This window comes from Somniosus microcephalus, chromosome 28 (genome assembly GCF_052327205.1).
Source record: "Somniosus microcephalus isolate GS21.2 chromosome 28, FLI_Smic_1.0, whole genome shotgun sequence".
NCBI lineage: Eukaryota > Metazoa > Chordata > Chondrichthyes > Squaliformes > Somniosidae > Somniosus > Somniosus microcephalus.
Window position 1 is genome coordinate 13,982,538 of NC_141014.1, and position 20,360 is coordinate 14,002,897.

Consider the following 20,360-nt stretch of genomic DNA (forward strand, 5'->3'; position numbering starts at 1 on the left):
GTGGGTCAGGCCACTGTACGAGCGGTGGTTTGTAGACATCGGAGATTGTTTGCTCTCCTACGCGTATTGCTGTAGTGAAAACTCCGGCAATACTGGTGTGCTCGAGTTCGGTGCTGCCTTTTTTGATGTAGCACGCCAGGCCACATTTGGGATGGTTATTGCAGGCGATTAGGTCAAAACCTGTGATACGTCCTCTTGTGTCAAACTGGTAGATGTGTTTGATGTGTGTTTCTTCAAGAACCTGCTGTGTTTCTTGAGTACTGTGCACAGTTCTGGCCGCCATATTATAAAAAGAATATAGAGGCACTGGAGAAGGTGCAAAAAAAAAAAAATAAAAATAAAAAATTCACAAGGATAATACCAGAACTGAGGTTATAACTATCAGGAAAGACTAAACAGGCTGGGGCTCTTCTCTAGAAAAGAGCTGGTTAAGGGGTGACCTGATGGTCTTTAAGATTTGATAGAGTAGGCAGAGAGAAGATGTTTCCACTTGGAAACCAAAACTGGAGGTCATAAATATAGAATAGTCACGAATAAATCCAATAAGGAATTCAGGAGAGACTTCTTTACCCAGAGAGTGGTGAGAATGACACAAGGAGTGGTTGAGGCAAATAGCGTAGATGCATTTAAGGGGAAGCTAGAGTGGCACATGAGGCAGAAAGGCATAGAAGGCTATGCAGATAGGGTTAGATGAGGAGCCTAGTGTGGGGTGCCGAATGGCCTGTTTCTGTGCTGTAGATGCAATGTAACTAATCATCTCGCCAAGATGCGTGCGTGCGCGTTCGTTCGTTTGTTCGTTCGCTGGCTGGCTGCAAAATTCCTTAAAATAAGGGCAAATTTATTTAGTGCCTTAATGTCTTTCACAAATGCCTCCGAGCACTCCACCTACAGTGAATTACTTTGAAGTTTGGTGACTGCTGCAATGCGAGGGGCAAATGCTGCAGCCATTTGGCACATGGCAAGATTCCAGAAGCAAAAGCACACAGGATTACATCGGATATACGGCACAGAAACAGGCCGCTCGGCCCAACCAGTCCATGCCGGCGTTTCTGCTTCACTCGAGCCTCCTCCCGTCTTTCCTCATCTAAATCTATCAGCATAACCCTCTATTCCCTTCTCCCTCATGTGCTTATCCAGCCTCCCTTTAAATACATCGATACTATTCGCTTCAACCACTCCCTGTGGTAGCGAGTTCCATATTCTCACCACTCTCTGGGTAAAGAAGTTTCTCCTGAATTCCCGATTGGATTTCTTGGTGACTATCTTATATTGATGGCCTCTAGTTTTGCTCTTCCTCACAAGTGGAAACATTCTCTATCCACTTTATCAAAACCTTTCATAATTTTAAAGACCTCTATTAAGGTCACCCCTCAGCCTTTTTTCCCAGCACTGACCCTTGTGGAACACCATACCCACCTTCTGCCACTGTGAATAACTACCCTTTACCCCTACTCTCTGCTTTCTGTCATGAAGCCAGCCACCAATCCATTCTGCTACTTGTCCCCTGACTCCGCATTCTCTGACCTTGTTCATCAGTCTATTATAGGGGTACCTTATCGAAGGCCTTTTGAAAATCTAGATAAATGACATCTACAGCATTACTATTGTTCACCCTCCCTTACCTCTTCAAAAAGTTCAATAAGGTTGGCCAAGCAAGACTTTCCCTTTTGAAATCCATGCTGACTATTCATTATTATATTTTTGGTTTCTAGATGTTCTTCTATTTTCTCCTTTAGTGGGGATTCCATTATTTTTCCTACCACCGATGTTAAGCTGACTGGTCTATAATTCCCTGGACATGTTCTATCTCCCTTAAATATCGGTATTACGTTAGCGAGCCGCCAGTCCTCTGGCACTACTCCTTTTCCTAAAGAATTATTAAATTTGCGCAGTAATGCCTCTGCTATCTCTTCCCTAGATTCTTCTAAAATGCGTGGATGCAATCCAACCGGACCAGGGGTTTTTATCCTCCTTTGAGTTTGATTAATTTATTTAATATATCCCCTTATTTTAAATGCACTTATCTCATTACTCATCTCATCATCCCAATGTCATGTCCACCTGTTCTCTCTCCCCTGGTAAATACTGAAGCAAAATAATTATTTAATATTTCTGCCATCTCTCTATCGTTACCTGTGGTATTATCCTGACTCTCCCTTAATGGCCCTATTCCCATCCCAGACTTCCTTTTTTTATTGATGTGCCTATAAAATATTTTACTATTTTGTTTTATGTTCCTTGATAATTTAATTTCATAGTTCCTCTTTGCCTCCCTAATTTTTTTTGGCTTCTCGCCTAACCTTTTCATATTCTTTCTTATCATGCACTCCCCTGCTGTCTATTTGTTCCGAAGTAGGAACAAATGTGATTTTTGACTCCAGATGAGAGTGTGTGACAATGGTGGACGTTTATAACTTTTGGTGGGGTGGTTTCACTGGTAGAAACTGTTTCAGTCCTGTCGCAGAACTAAACCGTCCTGTTCCCTTTGCTGTTGAACAACATAGTCTTCCTGTGGTTGCAGCTAATTGTGCATTCTTGCCATACATGGCCCTTGGTACTGTGCTTTATGGGGATCTAGGTGTGGCTGTTCTTGGCAGGTGTGGCAATTACCAGGCATGTTGTAGAATCTGCTGTATGATATTTCGCGTCTTTGACTGGCATCACTAATTTAAGACTAGGTGAACAAAAACGTGCATCAAGGCAGTTAATTGGAAAATGTGCGAGAAACCAATTTCCTCACTCATCAGTGAGTCCTCGTTAAATAAAACCGGACGTCGGAAAACTACTAGGCACTGGGTCTGAGTATTAAACAAGGCTTTAATCAACTGTTTTTCAACATGGAGATCTAGTTGTGTCCTTCACTAGTTCCTGTTAAAGAATGTCCTGAGCAAGCTGGGCCCATGCCCGAGTATTTATACTCTCCCTGGACAGCGCCACCAGCAGGCCGCCCAGTATTATTACATGTCATTTGCACCTGAATGACAAGATTCATGTCAAAACCCATCCGTATTACAAGGAAGGAAGGCTTGCTTTTATACAGCGCCTTTCATGCCCACCAAACATTCAGAAAAAGTACTTCATTGGCTGCAAAGCGCTTTGGAAGTGAAGTGGAATCACTGTTGTAATGTAGAAAACGCAACAGTCAATTTGCGCACAGCAAGCTCCCACAAACAGCAATGTGATAATGACCAGATAATCTGTTTTTAGTGACATCGATTGAGGGATAAATATTGGCCCCAGGACACCGGGGAGGACACCGGGGAGAACTCCCCTGCTCTTCTTCAAAATAGTGGTCATGGGATCTTTTACATCCACCCGAGAGGGCAGACGGGGCCTCGGTTTAACGTCTCATCTGAAAGACGGCACCTCTGACAGTGCAGCACTCCCTCAGTACTGCCCTGAAGTGTCAGCCTGGATTTTTGTGCTCCAGTCTCTGGAGTGGGACTCAAACCCACGACCTTCTGACTCCGAGGCGAGAGTGCTGCCCACTGCGCCACAGCTGACACGTGTGGCTAATTTTGAAGTGTTGTTGTGTCAATTGGGAAACATTGAATTTCTAGTTTGAACAATAAGTCCATTACAGAATGTTTGCGATTTATCATAAAACAAGTAAACTATTTAGTGTTTCGTAAATTTGATAGCTTGTATATTCAACCAAAAACTGAAGGTCCTTATTCCAAATGCCCTAAAACTACTGGCAGCCCTGAGGACAAAATCGCTCTGAACGTTTACACCCAGCCCACTCGGTAATTAAAGTAAAAAAAGAATTCTTATGTAATGTTTTGTTTTTATGGCCCGCCCAATCCTTTTGTTTAAAAACAAAGTTAAGGTTATAAGAGGAAGGTGGCCCTTTCACCCTTTTCAGCTCATCCTTCCAGAGTGTTTAACGTTACCATCGTCCCACCATGGCTTTAGAGCATCAACTAGAGCAGGCAGCCAAGGACTTCTGTTTAACGTCTGATGAAAAGGATGGTGCCTTGGACAGTGCAGCACTTTTTCGGTTAGATTATACAACTCGAATCCCGGTGAGGGGCTGAAACCAAGATTCTTCTCGTCCTGGGCGAGCAGGTTGCCAACTGAACCAACGAGATGCACGAGTATCTCGTACAAGAGTGTAACCATTCAAAGTTCAATCTCTGATTACTAAAAGGGAAAGGACATTGTTGTTGTTGATGTGATTAACACTGTGAAATCCCCTATTCATGCTATAGAGTGGGAAGCGCAAGGTGCTTTTCCACATTCCATGATCTTCAGTTCCACTCCGTGCCGGCGTGAGATGGAAGCCGCCTGCATTAGAGAGGGGATGCCCGAGGATGTTAACGCAGGACGCACTTTTCTACACGGCAACAATGTTCCCTCTAATTTTGTTTGCCGCCGCGCAGCCCCTCCATTCAAAATACCACGAATGTGCTGGTGTCCGCTGTGGCTCAGTGGGTAGCACCCTCGCCTCGGAGTCAGAAGGTTGTGGGTTCAAGTCCCACTCCAGAGACTTGAGCACAGAAATGCAGGCTGACACTCCAGTGCAGTGCTGAGGGGGTGCTGCACTGTCGGAGGTGCCATCTTTTGGATGAGACGTTCAACCGAGGCCCCGTCTGCGCTCTCGGGTGGATGTGAAAGATCCCATGGCACTATTTTGAAGAAGAGCAGGGGAGTTCTCCCCGGTGTCATGGCCAATATTTATCCCTCAACCAACATCACTAAAAAACAGATGATCTGGTCATTATCACATTGCTGTTTGTGGGAGCTTGCTGTGCGCAAATTGGCTGCCGCGTTTCCCACATTACAACAGTGGCTACACTTCAAAAAAAAAAAAAAGTACTTAATTGACTAAAGCATTTTGAGACGTCTGGTGGTCGTGGAAGGCGCTATATAAATGCAAGTCTGTCTTTTGTATTGAGAATTCAGCTGCGTGGGCTCCCTGGAGCGCTGCACAGTTTACAAGGAACATTGCCCAGCAACCCTCTTCAAAGCAGCAAAAGTAAAATGAACCACTTGTGGTTCTAAGCACACAGAACGTACAATACCTAGGCAACATCATCTGAGTACGTCAGGTTCCACATATACGCTGACAATACCCAGCTCTATCTCTCACCCACCTTTCTCAATCCCTCCACTTCTGATTTTTCACACTGCTTGTCTGACATCCAATATGGAATGAGCAGAAATTTCTTCCAATTAAATATTGGGAAGACTAAACCCATTGTCTTCAGTCCCCGTCACAAACTCCATTCCCAAGCCACTGATTCCATCCCGCGCTCTTGGCCGGCATCCCACCTTGCACTCTCTGTAAACTTGAGCGTGTCCTAACTCGCACCAAGTCCTGTTCACACATCATCACCCTTGTGCTCACTCAACTACGCCCTCTCCCTCTCCCTCTCTTTGACTAAGCTTTTAGTCACCTGTCCTAATATCTCCTTGTATGGCTCCGTGTCAGATTTTGTTTGATCACGCTCCTGTGATGTGCATTGGGATGTTTTACTACATTAAATGTGCTATATAAATGCAAGTTGCTGATTTGCAAGGTGGCTGTGCACTGAACAGTTCTGTCTTCCTCTGTAGAGGGTTGGTCAAAGAGGCAGGTTTTGAACATATTAAATGAGGAGAGAGGGGCTAGGAGAAAGGTAATCAATCCTAAAATCACACACAACACCGGAAGGCTACCAGTGTTCTGGTGAATTTAGATAAGTATGGTGTGGAGATGCCGGAGTTGGACTGGGGTGGACAAATGTAAGAAGTCACACAACACCAGGTTATAGTCCAACAGCTTTATTTGAAATCACAAGCTTTCGGAGCGCTGCTCCTTCAGGTGAAGTGGAGAAATGCATAAAGACACAGCTTATATAGTCAGAGAATCATGTCAGATGTTTACAGGTAACCTTTCCAACTGCCATTTATCGCACCTCGGCAGAGAGATAATCACAGCAGTCAAAGGTGTGAATGGTGTCCAAACAGGTCAGTCAGGGAAACATTACATCAAAGAACAATGAGGTGGGGTCACAAGGGGTCAAATATTGCAGATGCTGGGGTCTGTATGAAAAACAAAAAAACAGACAAAAAACATTTTTTTTGGCTGGAAATCACAGCAGGTCCAGCCGCATCTGTGTAGAGAGAACAAGCCAATGTCGACTCGAGTCTGGATGACCCTGCATCAGGTGGGGTTACATGTAGCGTGACATGAACCCAAGATCTCGGTTGAGGCCGTCCTCATGGGTGCGGAACTTGGCTATCAGTTTCTGCTCGACGATTTTGCGTTGTCGTGTGTCTCGAAGGCCACCTTGGAGAATGCTTACCCGAAGATCGGAGGCTGAATGTCCTTGACTGCTGAAGTGTTCCCCGACTGGGAGGGAACACCCCTGCCTGGTGATTGTTGCGCGGTGTACTCCTCAGAATCAGTCTCATTCCTGGACACACGAATCTCCATCAAAGACGGACACCTCAGCACTTCACTCTACCGCAAGCCCACGGACAACCTCACGATGCTTCACTTCTCCAGCTTCCACCCTAACCACGTTAAAGAAGCCATCCCCTATGGACAAGCCCTGCGAATACACAGGATCTGCTCAGACGAGGAGGAACGCGATGGACACCTACAGACACTGAAAGACGCCCTTGTAAGAACGGGATATGACGCTCGACTCGTCGATCGACAGTTCCGACGGGCCACAGCGAAAAATCGCATAGACCTCCTCAGAAGACAAACACGGGACACAACCAACAGAGTACCCTTCGTCGTCCAGTACTTCCCCGGAGCGGAGAAACCACGCCATGTTCTTCGCAGCCTTCAACATGTCATCGATGACGACGAACACCTCGCTAAGGCCATCCCCACGCCTCCACTACTCGCTTTCAAACAGCCGCCTAACCTCAAACAGACCATCATTCGCAGCAAATTACCCAGCTTTCAGGAGAACAGCGACCACGACACCACACAACTCTGCCACAGCAACCTCTGCAAGACATGCTAGATCATCAACACAGATACCATCATCACACGTGAGGACACCACCCACCAGGTACATGGTACATACTCATGTGACTCGGCCAACGTTGTCTACCTCATACGTTGCAGGAAAGGATGCCCCGGAGCATGGTACATCGGCGAGACCATGCAGACACTGCGACAACGGATGAACGGACACCGCGCAACAATCACCAGGCAGGAGTTACTGATGATTTAGATTTTGTTGAGTGATATTAAGTATTACTTGTAATCCTCAAGAGTAAATGTTGTGAAGGTATTATTTGTATTATTATAGATATAGTCAAATAAAGTGTTAGTATTACATTTCTATGAATGAGCGGCTGTGCTTCACTTGGTATTGCACTGTTCCTACTGGGACTGATTTGACTTGGTTAATAATCAATCTTTCGGATTGGGTTATGTGGAACATATCGAGGCAAGCTTACTTAGTCACGAGAGCTGAAATTCTAGGCAGTAATAGTAAATCCTGATGTAACGTTCTGAGATTTAACTTGCATGGGGCGGGGGGTTGGTCGGGGGAGGAAGAGAGGAAAGCGATTTATCTAATACCCTTTGACTGACTAGTGTTAAAATAAGAACATAAGAATTAGGAGCAGGAGTCGGCCATACGGCCCCTCGAGCTTGCTCTGCCATTCAGTAAGATCATGGCTGATCTTCAATCTCAAATCCACTTTCTCCCCCCCCCCCCCCCCCCCCCCCCAATCTCCATAACCCTCGATTCTTCTAGAGTCCATAGATCGATCGATCTCAGCCTTGAATATACTCAACGACTCAGCATCCACAGCCCTCTGGGGCAGAGAATTCCAAAGATTCACCACCCTCTGAGTGAAGAAATTCTTCCTCATCTCAGTCTCAAATGGCCGACCCCTTATCCTGAGACTATGCCCCCTATTTCTAGACTCTCCAGCCAGGGGAAACAACCTCTCAGCATCTACCCTGTCAATCCCCCTCAGAATCTTATATGTTTCAATGAGATCATCTCTCATTCTTCTAAACTCCAGAGAGTATAGGCCCAATCTCTCCTCATAGGACAACCCTCTCATCTCATATTGGGATTTTTCAATAAAATATTTCTTGCATAGTGTGGACATTAGTGTTCATATTTCTACACAACACTGGGTTCAAATTTGGGACTTTCTTGGACTCTGGTTGTTAGGTTTTGGATAAATTCTCTGAATCATTAGGGATTTTTTTTAACCAACAATTTAAAAAAAAAAAAAAAAAATATATATAATAATTCTGCTGCCAACTTTGTCTTGTAAATTGTTGAGGTTTTTTTTGCCTTTTATTTTTCTAATTGGATCTTTGCTTTGTTTCTCAGACCGAGGGATGCGATCAGGGCCTTGAGGAAGAGGCTTTCGGGAAACAAAAACTTTCGGGAGGTGATGCTGTGTCTAACGGTTAGTCCTGTGATTTATCTTGAAGACAAAGGCTCTGTTGTGCTGCGAGTATTGTAATGGGAAATTGCATTTGCAAGCATGTCATGTGCTGAGTGTGCAACCACCGATTGCAAATGTGCTGTCGAGTTGTGCAGTATTGCCTCTATATAATATTCTAACTGGGTCCTCAGTGGGATTGCTTACAAGCATGATGGGCCAGAAATCCGGTTCGGAGGCTTACCTTGCGTGCCGGCTGTTGTGCTGTGGGCCCGCATGGGATTCCGATCCTGGGCCTCCTCCAGCTGCCGGCGCGCAGTGCTTGCGTATCCCAGGGGCGCAGTTAGTTCGAAGCGTCCCTTGGGATCACGTGGGCCATGGAGAGCCAATCGTAGCAGGGAATCTCTATTCATAGATTTGACAGGAAGACCTGTCAAATCTATGAATAGAAATCAGCCTGAAAACCTAACTCAAACTTCAAATACATTTTTTTTTAAATCACATTTTTAAAATACAGTAACTATAAATTACATAAAATAATTATTTTAAACAATTTAAATTTTTGAAAAAAATAATTAGTTTTTAACAGGGCTAAAAAATAAACTTACCTTTCTTTAAAGTATTTAAAAATAATAAACCTGTGGAAAAACTGTTTTAATTTTACTTAATTCACCACTTAGCTTGTTTAAAAGCAGGCCTTGCGACTGCTTTTTAAAAGCGTAGCTGCTGGAGACTTACCCTCCCGGAAAAAACGGTTTTAAAAAAAAAAAACACGAAGTTCCAGGCGTACGCGCTGCTTCTCTGGCGCACGCGTTCGACCTGTGAACCCCTTCCTTCAAGGGAACGGAAGTTCCGGTTTCCCGCGCATGTGCAGTGCATGCACAAAACTGGCACTTTCGTTGGCCCTACGCGTGAGTATCCAGCGCGTACTCACCCGTGGGGACCCGAATTTCTAGCCCGCTGTGTTTTGTAATGATGGTATCATTATACCATGTGACACGCAGCAGATTCTACCGTTGAGCTGGAGCTGTGTTTCAGTTGGTCTATTCCCCAATGTCTAATTTCAATAAGCAATCCCAGCCTGATATTAGTCATTTTGCTTTTGTATTAGTGGTCGTATCACTGCCACTTCTCTTCCACGAATGCCCACCTTGAAGTTCTGCTCTCCACTCCGATGGGATTTCCCTTTTGTCTCTTTTACCTAGTTATCGCTAACTTTTTCCCGTTCTGAGGAAAGGTCATCGACCTGAAACATTAACTCTGTTTCCAGGAACAGCTGTAGGCTGTTTAGCCCCTCGAGCCTGTTCCGCCATTCGGTGCGATCATGGCTGATCTGCAGCCTAACTCCATATACTTGCCTTTGCCCCATATCTATCAATCTCGGATTTAAAATTAACAATCGACCTCGCATCAATTGCTGTTTGCGAGAGTGCCAAAGTTCTACCACACTTTGTGTGTAGAAGTGTTTCCTAATTTTACTCCTGAAAGGTCTGGCTCTAATTTTTAGACTCTGCTCCCCTAGTCCTAGACTCCCCAGCCAGCGGAAATAGCTTCTCTCTAACCTATCTGTTCCCCTTAATATCTTGAAAACTTCGATCAAATCACCCGGTATCCTTCTAAATTCCAGATGCTGCCTGACCACCTGAGTATTTCCAGCATTTTCTGTTTTTATTTCAGATTTCCTGCATCCGCAGTATTTTGCTTCTGTAAAAGTTTAATTGTTGTTTGGTGAAGGATGTTTGTACATTGGAAGGAGCTTGTAGGTTTTAAGGTCAGAAACAAACAGCATAAAATGACTGCCTTCCTTTTGTCTTTGTTGAATATCTTTGACACTTTGAAGCATGGCAGCTGATCTCAGAACTCTTATGCTAAAATAAATTAAAGAATTGAAATATATATTAATTAAAACATCTAGCAGTGGGTAATTTCGGCGATGCAGGTCTGCCTTGTTAGATTTATGTCCCATCTTGCGCCTGTCCCTTACGTCGTGACTAGAAGCTCATTTTCTTTTTAATTTGTACAGACTGCAGGGAAGATTCGATGCTGAGCCAAAGAAGGAACTATTAAGAAGTGTGACCAAAAGCTTGTGGTCAAACAAGTGGGTTTTGAGGAGGGTCTTAAAGGAGCGGCGGGAAGTGGAGAGACGGAAGGATTTAGGGAGGGAATTCCAGAGAGTGGAGCCCAAGTGGGGTGAAGGGAGAAATGTTCGATGCCAAAGTCTGAGGAACGGAGAGTTTGGGGAGGGGGTTATAGTGAGAGAGCAAGTTGGGGGTGGTGGAAAGGCCATGAAAGGATTTGCACATAAGGATGACTTTTAAATTTGAGGCTGGGAGCCAGTGTAGTGTCTGGCGTATCGGAGTGATGGTCGCGCAGGACTTGGTGTGGGTTAGGATGTGGGCCGCAGAGTTTAGAGGCTGGAGAATGGGACCCTGGCCAGGAGAACATTGGAGTCGTCGACTCTGGACACAACAGAGGCACGGACGAGGATTTCAGTGGCAGATGGGCTGAGGTAGGATGCCCAGGTTACAAACAGTCTGGTTCAGCCTGAGCCTGTGGTCAGGGAGGGTATGGTGTTTGTGGCAGGAGTCGAAGATGATGACTTTGGTCGTCTTGGTGTTTAGCTCAATGAAATGGTGGGGGAGAGGGGGGGTTAATAGTATCGGGATCGAGCAAACCAACCTCATTCCTGGCCATTTAAAATTTAAAAAAAAAAAAAAAAAAAAAAAAAAACCCCAAGCAGGCCATCGAGGCTCCCACAAAAGACAGGTGGGGGCCTAATTAACATTTAAAAGTTGCGGCCCAATGACATTGTTGGGGCGGCGTGACTTAAACTTAACTGTAGGTCGGGGAGCCCCGAGTTGGGGGATTCCCAGCAGCAGATCTGAGGCGGGAAGAGCTGACTGCCTAAAGTAAGTACAGATTGAGCGTCCAAAATCCGGAGTTCCGGAATTTGGACTCCGGGACGATTGGTGGCAGGGTTGTCTGGAATCCGGACTCCGGGACGATTGGTGGCAGGGTCGTCTGGAATCCGGACACCCTGAGGGAGGCTTACCAAAAACTGGAAATATCGCAACCTGGGCCCAGGCATTTCCGGACTCTGAACATGTTTCTGATGTCCGAAGTCCGGAAATATCGCAACCTGGGCTCGGGCGTTTCCGGACTTCGGACATCAGAAACATGTTCCGAAGTCTGGGGAAAAACCCGAAAACTGGCTCAGCCTCGGTCCTGAGGTTGCCGGATTCAGGACGCTCAACCCGTACAAGATCTGCTCCTTTTAGCACTCTTTGCAGGCCAGGAGGAGCAGGGGTGCTCCCCGCAGGCGCCTCAGGGACGTTTCTGGCCTCCCCAGCCCCACTCGTGTCCCAGAGCTTTTGCCTCCCTACTGACTGCCGGGGACCACCTGCACAGGTCCCTGGCTGAGGCCTCCTGCTGCTCCTCTCCTCTCCCGCCCACTGGCCAGGCAGTCAATCTGGCCGGCTGTCGGGTGAGAGTCGGCCCAAAATTATTGTAACGGCAGGGCCACGTTTGAATCGGCGGGACCTCCACATCCCCGGTCTTGCCGGGTTCTTCCCACACTCTCCCCGCCTCCCCGTTAATATCGGGGTCACTGTCTCTGCAACAGCCTTGGTTACACCTTATTTAGAATGTTGTGTCTAGTTTTGGTCTCCTCACATGGTGGGTGATGGAGACCCTAGAAAAGGGTCTGAGGAGGTCCACTAGATTGACACCTAGTTTAAAGGCCCTTAGTCACCACAATTGGCTGCGATGGGGCTTTTTACTTCAGAAAAGCATAGACTTTGAGGAGATTTGATGGAGGGCATTAAAATAATGAGAGCATTAGATTCAGTCCAAATGGACAGGCTATTTGAGTTTAGATCAGATCGGGAGCATAGAATTAGGTTAGATATGAGGAAGTATTTCCTTTCACGGAGTCATCGGCCAACGGAACAATTTGCCAGCTCGTGTAGAGTTGGATTTGCTGCAGGTGTTCGAAGGTAAGCTGGGCGAGTTCCTGAGTGTGGCCAACATAACTGTGTAGAGAGGGCGATGTGTCTCCCAGTCATCATCGGTCTGTTCGTAACAGTAACTGCAGTTCAAAAAGTAATTTATTGGTTGTAAAACTCTTCGGGGCATCCTGAAGACCTGTTAAAACATCATATAAGTGAAACTTGCTTCTTCCTCTTTCTCTACATGTCTGCTGCATGTTTGTAGTGCTCAGCAGTCAAGTTAAAATTAGAATCGAAGCTGCTATTTTATTTAAAAAAAAAAAAGTGCTCAATGGATCAGTATATTCAAAGTTTGAATTTGTCTAACTTTTTTTATCTAATAAAGGTTCTGGAGACCTGTGTGAAGAACTGTGGCCATCGGTTCCATATTATGGTGGCCAGTCGGGAGTTTGTGGAGGACGTATTGGTGAAAACCATTCTGCCCAGGAACAACCCACCCACTGTAGTGCAGGATAAAGTGCTGAGCTTAATACAGGTAAGTGGCACCGGCAGCCCACCGCTGTCTGCAATAGCTGATCAATCAGCAGAGGGCAAACTCTCGATTTACTGGCACCTAAATAACCGGAAATCTCTGTTAACCGGCAAAATTCAAGAGTAGGTTCAGGTAAGTTTTACTTCCTATTCGTGGCAGTTCCTGGATCTGTGGCTGTGTAACTGGGGTTCCTGCACAGGAGAACGCTTGGTCTGTGGCCGGAGTTCCTGCACATGTTGCTAAACAACAGGGAAGCCTGGAGTTGTTGCTGTGTACGGACCTCTCGTACCTTTTAACTATACCTCTCTGTAATCCGGACTTTTTGATAAACCGGCACCACGCTGGTCCCGTCGGTGCCGGATAATAAAGTTTCCTGTACCAACATACGAAACTGGCGGGCAAGGGAAGACCAGCTGGTCCAGCAAGCCCGTCCCACACTAAAGATGGCCATCATGACTAAACGCTACTTCCCACCACCTCCTCTGCAGCCACGTCATTTCCTGGGAGAGGCAAAAAAATCCAGAGAGTATTTCTGTCAGCCCAATGTCTCGTGTATTCTGTATTTTTCTGTTTGTTCATTCACTAGCACATAGTTTCTGTTGCTATATACTGATTTAAAAAATGGCTACATCCTCGGCTCCACACTTTACTACCGTGTTGTCAAGACTATCTGTACAAATGGTGAATGAGCCAGAATTCCTCCTAACAAATGTGTGAGACAAAAGCCATTGTGTTCCGCTCCTCGGACAGGACGTATTGGCCTAGGAGGGGGAACAGCGCAGATTTGCCAGAAGGGTTAAGTTATGAGGCCAGGTTGCATAGACTCGGCTTGTATTCTCTTGAGTATAGAAGATTAAGGGATGATCGAGTTAAGCTGTTTAAGATGATTAAAGGAGTTGATGGGGTAGATGGAAACTATTTCCTCTGGTGGGGGGAGTTCAGAATAAGGGGGCATAACCTTAAAATTAGAGCTAGGTTGTTCAGAGGAGTGATGTCAGGAAGCACTTCTTCACACACAGGGCCGTGGAAATCTGGAAAACTCTCCCACTTTTGAAGTGTAGTCACTGTTGTAATGTAGGAAATGCAGCAGCCAATTTGTGCACAGCAAGCTCCCACAAACAACAATGTGATAATGACCAGACAATCTGTATTAGTGATGTTGATTGAGGGATAAATATTGGCCGGGACCCTGGGAGAACGCCCCTCTCTTCCTCAAAATAGTGCAATGGGATCTTTTACCTACATGCGAGAGGGCAGTTGGTTTAACGCCTCATCCGAAAGACGGCACTTCCGACAATGCAGCACTCCCTCAGTTCTGCGCTGGAGTGTCGGCCTGGATTTTGGTCTCTGGTGTGAACCCACGACCTTCTGACTCGGGCAAGAGTGCGACCAACTGAGCCTCGGTGGACACCTTAATATTTCAGCGGGTTTTGTTTGTAATGTGTGTCAGAATTGAAATTCTTGCGTAAGGCTTTCTGGCTTGTAGAAGTTAACTTTTTTTTTAATACCACAAGACATTTTAATAGTTTGAACCTCTCGCAAGGTGCAAAATGGTATAAAATCTATTGCAAATGAGGCTGAGATGTGTACGTCTTGCAAATCAGCCTGGTGCTGGTCAACAATCGAGCACTCTTGAGGGAGTGTTGGTGCTTAATGTTTGTTGGCGCCTCCCTGCTCTCCAGTTATGTGACTCTTCAAAAAGTGGTGTTTAAAGGATAAATGCACTACCTGGTGAGGTCCCGAGGATCAGTCCCTGGTCTGTATTGTTAGCTAACCTTGTCTGGGTCAGCAGTTGGGGTGCTGCAGCTGCCTTTAGTGCCTTGGATTAGGGAGTTGCTGGTCACCATTCGGTGATTCGTGCAGGAAATGGCTGTGTGTTGATTTTGTGTAAGTCTAGTGTAATGTGCTTCAAGGTGAATAGCCCATTCTGAATCCCATCATCAAATAAGAGTCAAAAATTAGTTTTTATTTATGCTAAACCATTATAAATTATTGGTATGGCCCAGAAATTCGGGTCGGGGGCTTCCCGCAGGTGCAAGCCCCCGACCTGCACTTAACCTAGCGCGCCGGCCGTTGAGCTGTGGGGCCCGCGTGGGATTCCGATCCTGGGCCGCTGCCGGCGCACAGTGCTTGCGTATCCCAGGGGCGCAGTTAGTTCGAAGCGTCCCCTGGGATCACGTGGGCCATGGAGAGCCAATGGTAGCAGGGAATGCTCCATTCATAAGATTGACAGGAAGGGCTGTCAAACCTATAAATACTATAAGCCCCAAAACATCACTAAAACTTCAAATAAAAAATTTTTTAAATCACATTTTTAAAATAACTATAAATTACATGAAATAACTATTGAACAATAATTTAAATTTTTGAAAAAATTAATTACATTTTCTAACGGGGCTAAAAATAAACTTACCTTTAAAGTATTTAAAAATAATAAACCTGTGGAAAAAATGTTTTAATTTTAATTAATTCACCACTTACCTTGTTAAAAGTAGGCCTTACGTCTGCTTTTTAAAAGTGTAACTGCTGGAGACTTACCCTCCCGGAGAAAGCTGCAAAAAAAAAAAAAAACGTAAGTTCGATGCGCACGTGCTGCCTCTCCGGCGCACGCGTTCCACCTCTGAACCCCTTCTTTCAGGGGAACGGAAGTGCCGGTTTCCCGCGCATGCGCAGTGCATGCACGAAACCGGCACTTCCATTGGGCCCACGGGCGAGTACCCCGTGCGTACTCGCCCGTGGAGACCTGAATTTCTGGGCCATTGTGCCCAACTTTGTGAATGATGTCAAGGCCCTGGACAGAGTGCAGGGGAGATTTACTTGATGGTACCAGGGATGAGGGACTTCAGTTATGTGAAGCTGGGGTTGTTCTCCTCCAGAGCAGAGAAGGTTAAAGGGAAGTTTAATCGAGGTGCTCAAAATTATGAGGGTTTTTTTTTTTTTATAGAGTAGATGGGGTGAACTGTTTCCACTGGCAGGAGGATCAGTTACCAATTACTTTAAATTTGTGTCTCCTGGTTAAAGATCCAGAGCGGAGATGAGGAGAATTTCTTTTCCGCAGCGAGTTATGATGACCTGGGAAGCATTGCCTGAAAGGGCGGTGGAAGCAGGTTCAGTTGTAGCTTTCAAAAGGGAATTGGATAAACAAGAGCAGGGCAGTGGGACTAACTGGGGAGCTCTTTCAGAGCTGGCACAGGCACGATGGGCCGAATGGCCTCCTTCTGTAATGTATGATTCTACGAAGAGTCTGTCATTACGAGAGAGGGGGAGAAAATTGAGTGCAGGCATGCCTAAAACATGACTTGTATAAAAGTTAATGATGTGTTTTTAACGTTGGGCGCAGGCTTGGGCTGATGCTTTCCGGAGTACTCCGGACCTCACTGGGGTCGTGACTGTGTATGAAGAACTGAGGAGGAAGGGGCTCGAGTTCCCCATGACTGATCTTGATGCACTGTCTCCCATCCACACGCCTCAGAGAGTAAGTACGACTTGGGGTCTGGTTATTGCACTACCCCAATATTATGTTGATTTTTATTCAGGTGAGTAAATTGTTGAAGTCTTTAAATTTTCAAGTGAGTAGCGTTGAAAGTGACCGAGTCTCTTGATGTAAGAACATAAGAAATAGGAGCAGGATTCGGCCATTCGGCCCTTCTCCGCCATTCAATGAGGTCATGGCTGATCTTTTGCCTCAACTCCATTCACCGGCCCGATCGCTATATCCCTTGATGCCCTTACTAGCCAGAAATCTAACGATAATAACAATCCGATAGTTTCATGGTCACCATTACTGATGCTAGCTTTTTATTCCAGATTTATTTAATTAACTGAATTTAAATTCCCCAGCTGCCGTGGTATTTGGCAACATAATCAAGTCTAAAACAGCCCTTTGCTGGTGTAAACTGGTCAGTGCTTTAGACATTAGACAATGTCATTTGTGACTGACTGGAGCTAATTGGTGATATTCAAACATGGAGTTACGGCAAAGTTGTTTAGGGAATTGGGAGGCAACAACCCGTTGAAGGACTTTGTAAAGGAAAGGGACGTTGGAGGTGGGGCTGTATTTTGCAAGGACAGAAGGGTCAAGGGTGAGTTTTTTTTTTGAGGAGAGGGGTGATGACAGCGGTTTTGACAGTTTGGAGGACAGTACCTGAGGAGAGGGAACCATTTACAATGTTAGATGGCATGGGGGTCAGAAAGGGAAGTTCTGTGATTAGCAGTTTCGCTGGAATGCGGTCAAATGAGCAGGCGGTCAGTCTCGTGGACAAGATGAGCTTGGAGAGGTTTTTTAAAAATATTTGTTCAAGGGATGTGGGCGTCGCTGGCAAGGGTGGCATTGCCCATCCCTAACTGTCCTTGAGAAGGTGGTGGTGAACCGCCACCTTGGGCTGCTGCAGTCCGTGTGGTGAAGGTGTTAGATAGCTGGGAGTGTGAAAGTGCAGTTGCAAGTGACTTTAGGGACAGTGTTTGCAGCGGTGGGCGCAGAAGGAGGTGGGGTTGGAAGTGGTCGGAGATGTCCTTGTCTGCGATTGAGGTAATAGAAGTAGAGAGGTCGTGTGAGGTGGCAAGATCGAGGGTTGGCTGTGAATATGGGCAAGAGAGTTTTTATGGGGGGGAGAGGAGCGCAGTGAGATTGAAGGAGAGAGGACAAGGCGAGATGGAGATTGAAATCGCTGAGGCAGGGTCGTCGCTCAGTGCAGAGGCCGAGGGAGGATCTCTCGGTGAAAAACTTGGGTTGAGGCTTGGGATGTTGGAGAACGAGGATTTTAGAGGAGTGAAACCAGGTGAGGTGGTCGGAGGAGGAGAAGGTGCTAGAGGAACAGGGGGATAGAGCACGGTGAGATTTGGTGAAAAGAGCCATACCACCACTGTGCTGGTTTGGGTGGGGCATGTGGTGGAAGCTATAGCCAGGTAGGCATCAGTAAGGGGCAAGATGTGGCCACAAATGGCCAAGTATCCATCAAAGCCGTGATGTCACTGCAATCATCCAAAATAAAGTCATGGATGGCTTGGGTCTTGTTCACGAGTAAACGGACATTCTGGAGGGAAATATGGAGGGAGCAGTGATTGTTGCTCCATTAATGAAAGAAAGACTTGCATTTCTATAGCGCCTTTCACGACCTCGACTTCCCAAAGCACTTTACAGCCAATGAAGTACTTTTTGAAGTGTAGTCACTGTTGTAATGTAGGAAACGTGCAGCCAATTTGCTCACAGCAAGCTCCCACAAACAGCAATGTGATAACAACCAGATAATCTGTCTTAATTGTTTTTGGCGGAGTCCAAGGGGGCAGTGGCAGGTGAGCTGGGCACGGCAGGAAGGAGGTTGGCAAGATTAGCCCCCGGTGGGTGTGCTGTGCAAGAAGGACGGCGAGCGAGGGAGGGTGGGGGGGGGGGGGCAGTTGGGGTTGCTGCCCGTAAGCAGGAGGCGAGGAGGATCTCTATGTTCTTTAGAGAATTGCCAGCAGAGGCACATGGGGCAGATCCAATGACGATTCAAACCTGGGCTGGCAAGTGCAGCAAGACCGAGGAGTAACGATGGACTGGGATGGGGCAAAACCTCACTGGAGAATAATGGGGAAGGAAATTGATATTCACATTGCCAATGGAATTCCTCAACAGTTGCCCAACATGCGAACAGTCTTGGGTATAAATAATTTGGTGTAAAGTGCATTGCACATTTCTCGATTTATAAAGCGTTTGAGTGTGCAGCAACCCCTTTTTAAAGTGCACTAGTACCAGCAGCCATCTTCTGAAACACGCTACTCCTAAACCAGGAGTATTCCAATTTATATACGGCGAATATAACTATCGGGAATGACGGAACAGGCTGGGGCTCTTTTCTCTAGGAAAGAGAAGGCTGAGGCGTGACCTAATCGAGGTCTTTAAACTTATGGAAGGGGTTTGATCGGGCAGACGTAGAAAAGATGTTTCCACTTGTGGGGGATTTCAAAACTAGAGGTCATAAGTATAAGATAGTCATTAATAAATCCAATCGGGAATTCAGGAGAAACAGCTTTACCCAGAGAGTGGGAGAATGTGGAACTCTCTGCCACAGGGAGTGGTTGAGGCAAATAGTATAGATGCGTTTAAGGGGAAGCTGGATAAGCACATGGAGAAAGGAATAGAAGGATATGTTGATATTAGATGAAGAGTGGGGTGGGAGGAGGCTGGTGTGGAGCATAAACACCGGCACGGACCGGTTGGGTCGAATGGCCTGTTTCTGTGCTGTAAACTCTATGGATTATATAGCCATAGATGTGGATGCTTAAACCAATAGCAACTGTTCTGCAATCTCTGATTTGCAGAATATATTCAACTGCAGCAACTTTGCCAAATCGTTTCTTCAACCTACACATCTGCTGGACAAAGATTAGAGTTAAATCATTTATCCCAGAGCTGGTTTGAATTTCTAGTTAAGAGTCTCACTGGACATGTAATTATTCACTTATCAGAAAGTACTACTAATAGGAATGTGAGAGTTGCCACTTTCTGGTAAAGCCATTGTTTGTATTCTCAGATTAAGACATATAGTAATGTTATGAATGCCTACCTCAGAATATCTTTACTGTACGTCAGCCGTGGCTCAGTGGGCAGCACTCTCGCCGGAGTCGGAAGGTTGTAGATTCAAGTACCACTCTGGAGACGAGCATAAAATCTAGGCTGACGCTCCCAGTGCAGTGCTGAGGGAGTGCTGCACTGTTGGAGGTGCCGTCTTTCAGATGAGACATTAAACTCTAGCCTCGTCTGTCCTCTCGGGTGGACGTAAAAGATCCCACAACACTCTTTTTGGAATAGTTCTTCCTGGTGTCCTGACCAATCTTTATCCCTCAACCAACACCACGAAAAAAAGATTATCTGGTCAGATGATGTTTGTGGGATCTTGCTGTGTGCAAATTTGCTCCCATGTTTCCTACATTATAACAGTGACTACACTTCCAAAAATAAAAGTACTTCATTGTTTGTAAAATGCTTCGGGGCGTCCCGAGATCATGAAAGGTGCTATATTCCTTTTAACGTTCGTTGTGTAATGTGCAATTTTTCTGAAATGCATTTAAAATATGTACAATGCTCATTAGTCACAGAACTGAACAGATCTCTATGTAACATGTTTTATAAAAAAATAAAAAAAATAAATACTGTATATAAAATTTTAGGAGCTCTTCTGATGGTCAGTGCACCACCTGGTGTGGTGCTAAACTACACCGATGTGAAACCTGGTTTCTGCTCCGTTAATGCAGCTTCAGTGTGATGCTGCAATCGGCCCTATTTAAGGAGGGATATACTTGAATTGGAGGCAGTTCAGAGACGATTCACGAGGTTAATTCCAGAGATGAGGGGGTTGACTTATGAGGAAAGGTTGAGCAGGGTGGGCCTATACTCATTGGAATTTAGAAGAATGAGAGGGGATCTTATTGAAACATATAAGGTACTGAGGGGGCTCGACACGGTAGATGCAGAGAGGATGTTTCCCCTCGTGGGGAAATCTAGAACTCGGGGGCACAGTTTCAGAATAAAGGGTCGCCCTTTT

At 45.8% G+C, this 20,360-nt stretch overlaps 1 protein-coding gene across 6 annotated transcripts in view; it reads left to right on the plus strand.

Moving 5' to 3' along the window:
- The window catches only part of LOC147098978 (TOM1-like protein 2), a 111,634-nt gene that overhangs the window by 38,003 nt on the left and 53,271 nt on the right, over positions 1-20,360 (plus strand). For 5 of the 6 annotated variants that reach the window (XM_085969481.1, XM_085969482.1, XM_085969483.1 and 2 more), the window contains exons 3-5: positions 8,304-8,382; positions 12,691-12,840; positions 16,178-16,312. In XM_085969481.1, coding sequence (XP_085825607.1) covers positions 8,304-8,382; positions 12,691-12,840; positions 16,178-16,312 — 364 coding nt within the window. The remainder of the gene's footprint in view (positions 1-8,303; positions 8,383-12,690; positions 12,841-16,177; positions 16,313-20,360) is intronic. The other variant, XM_085969484.1, reaches the window with a different exon arrangement.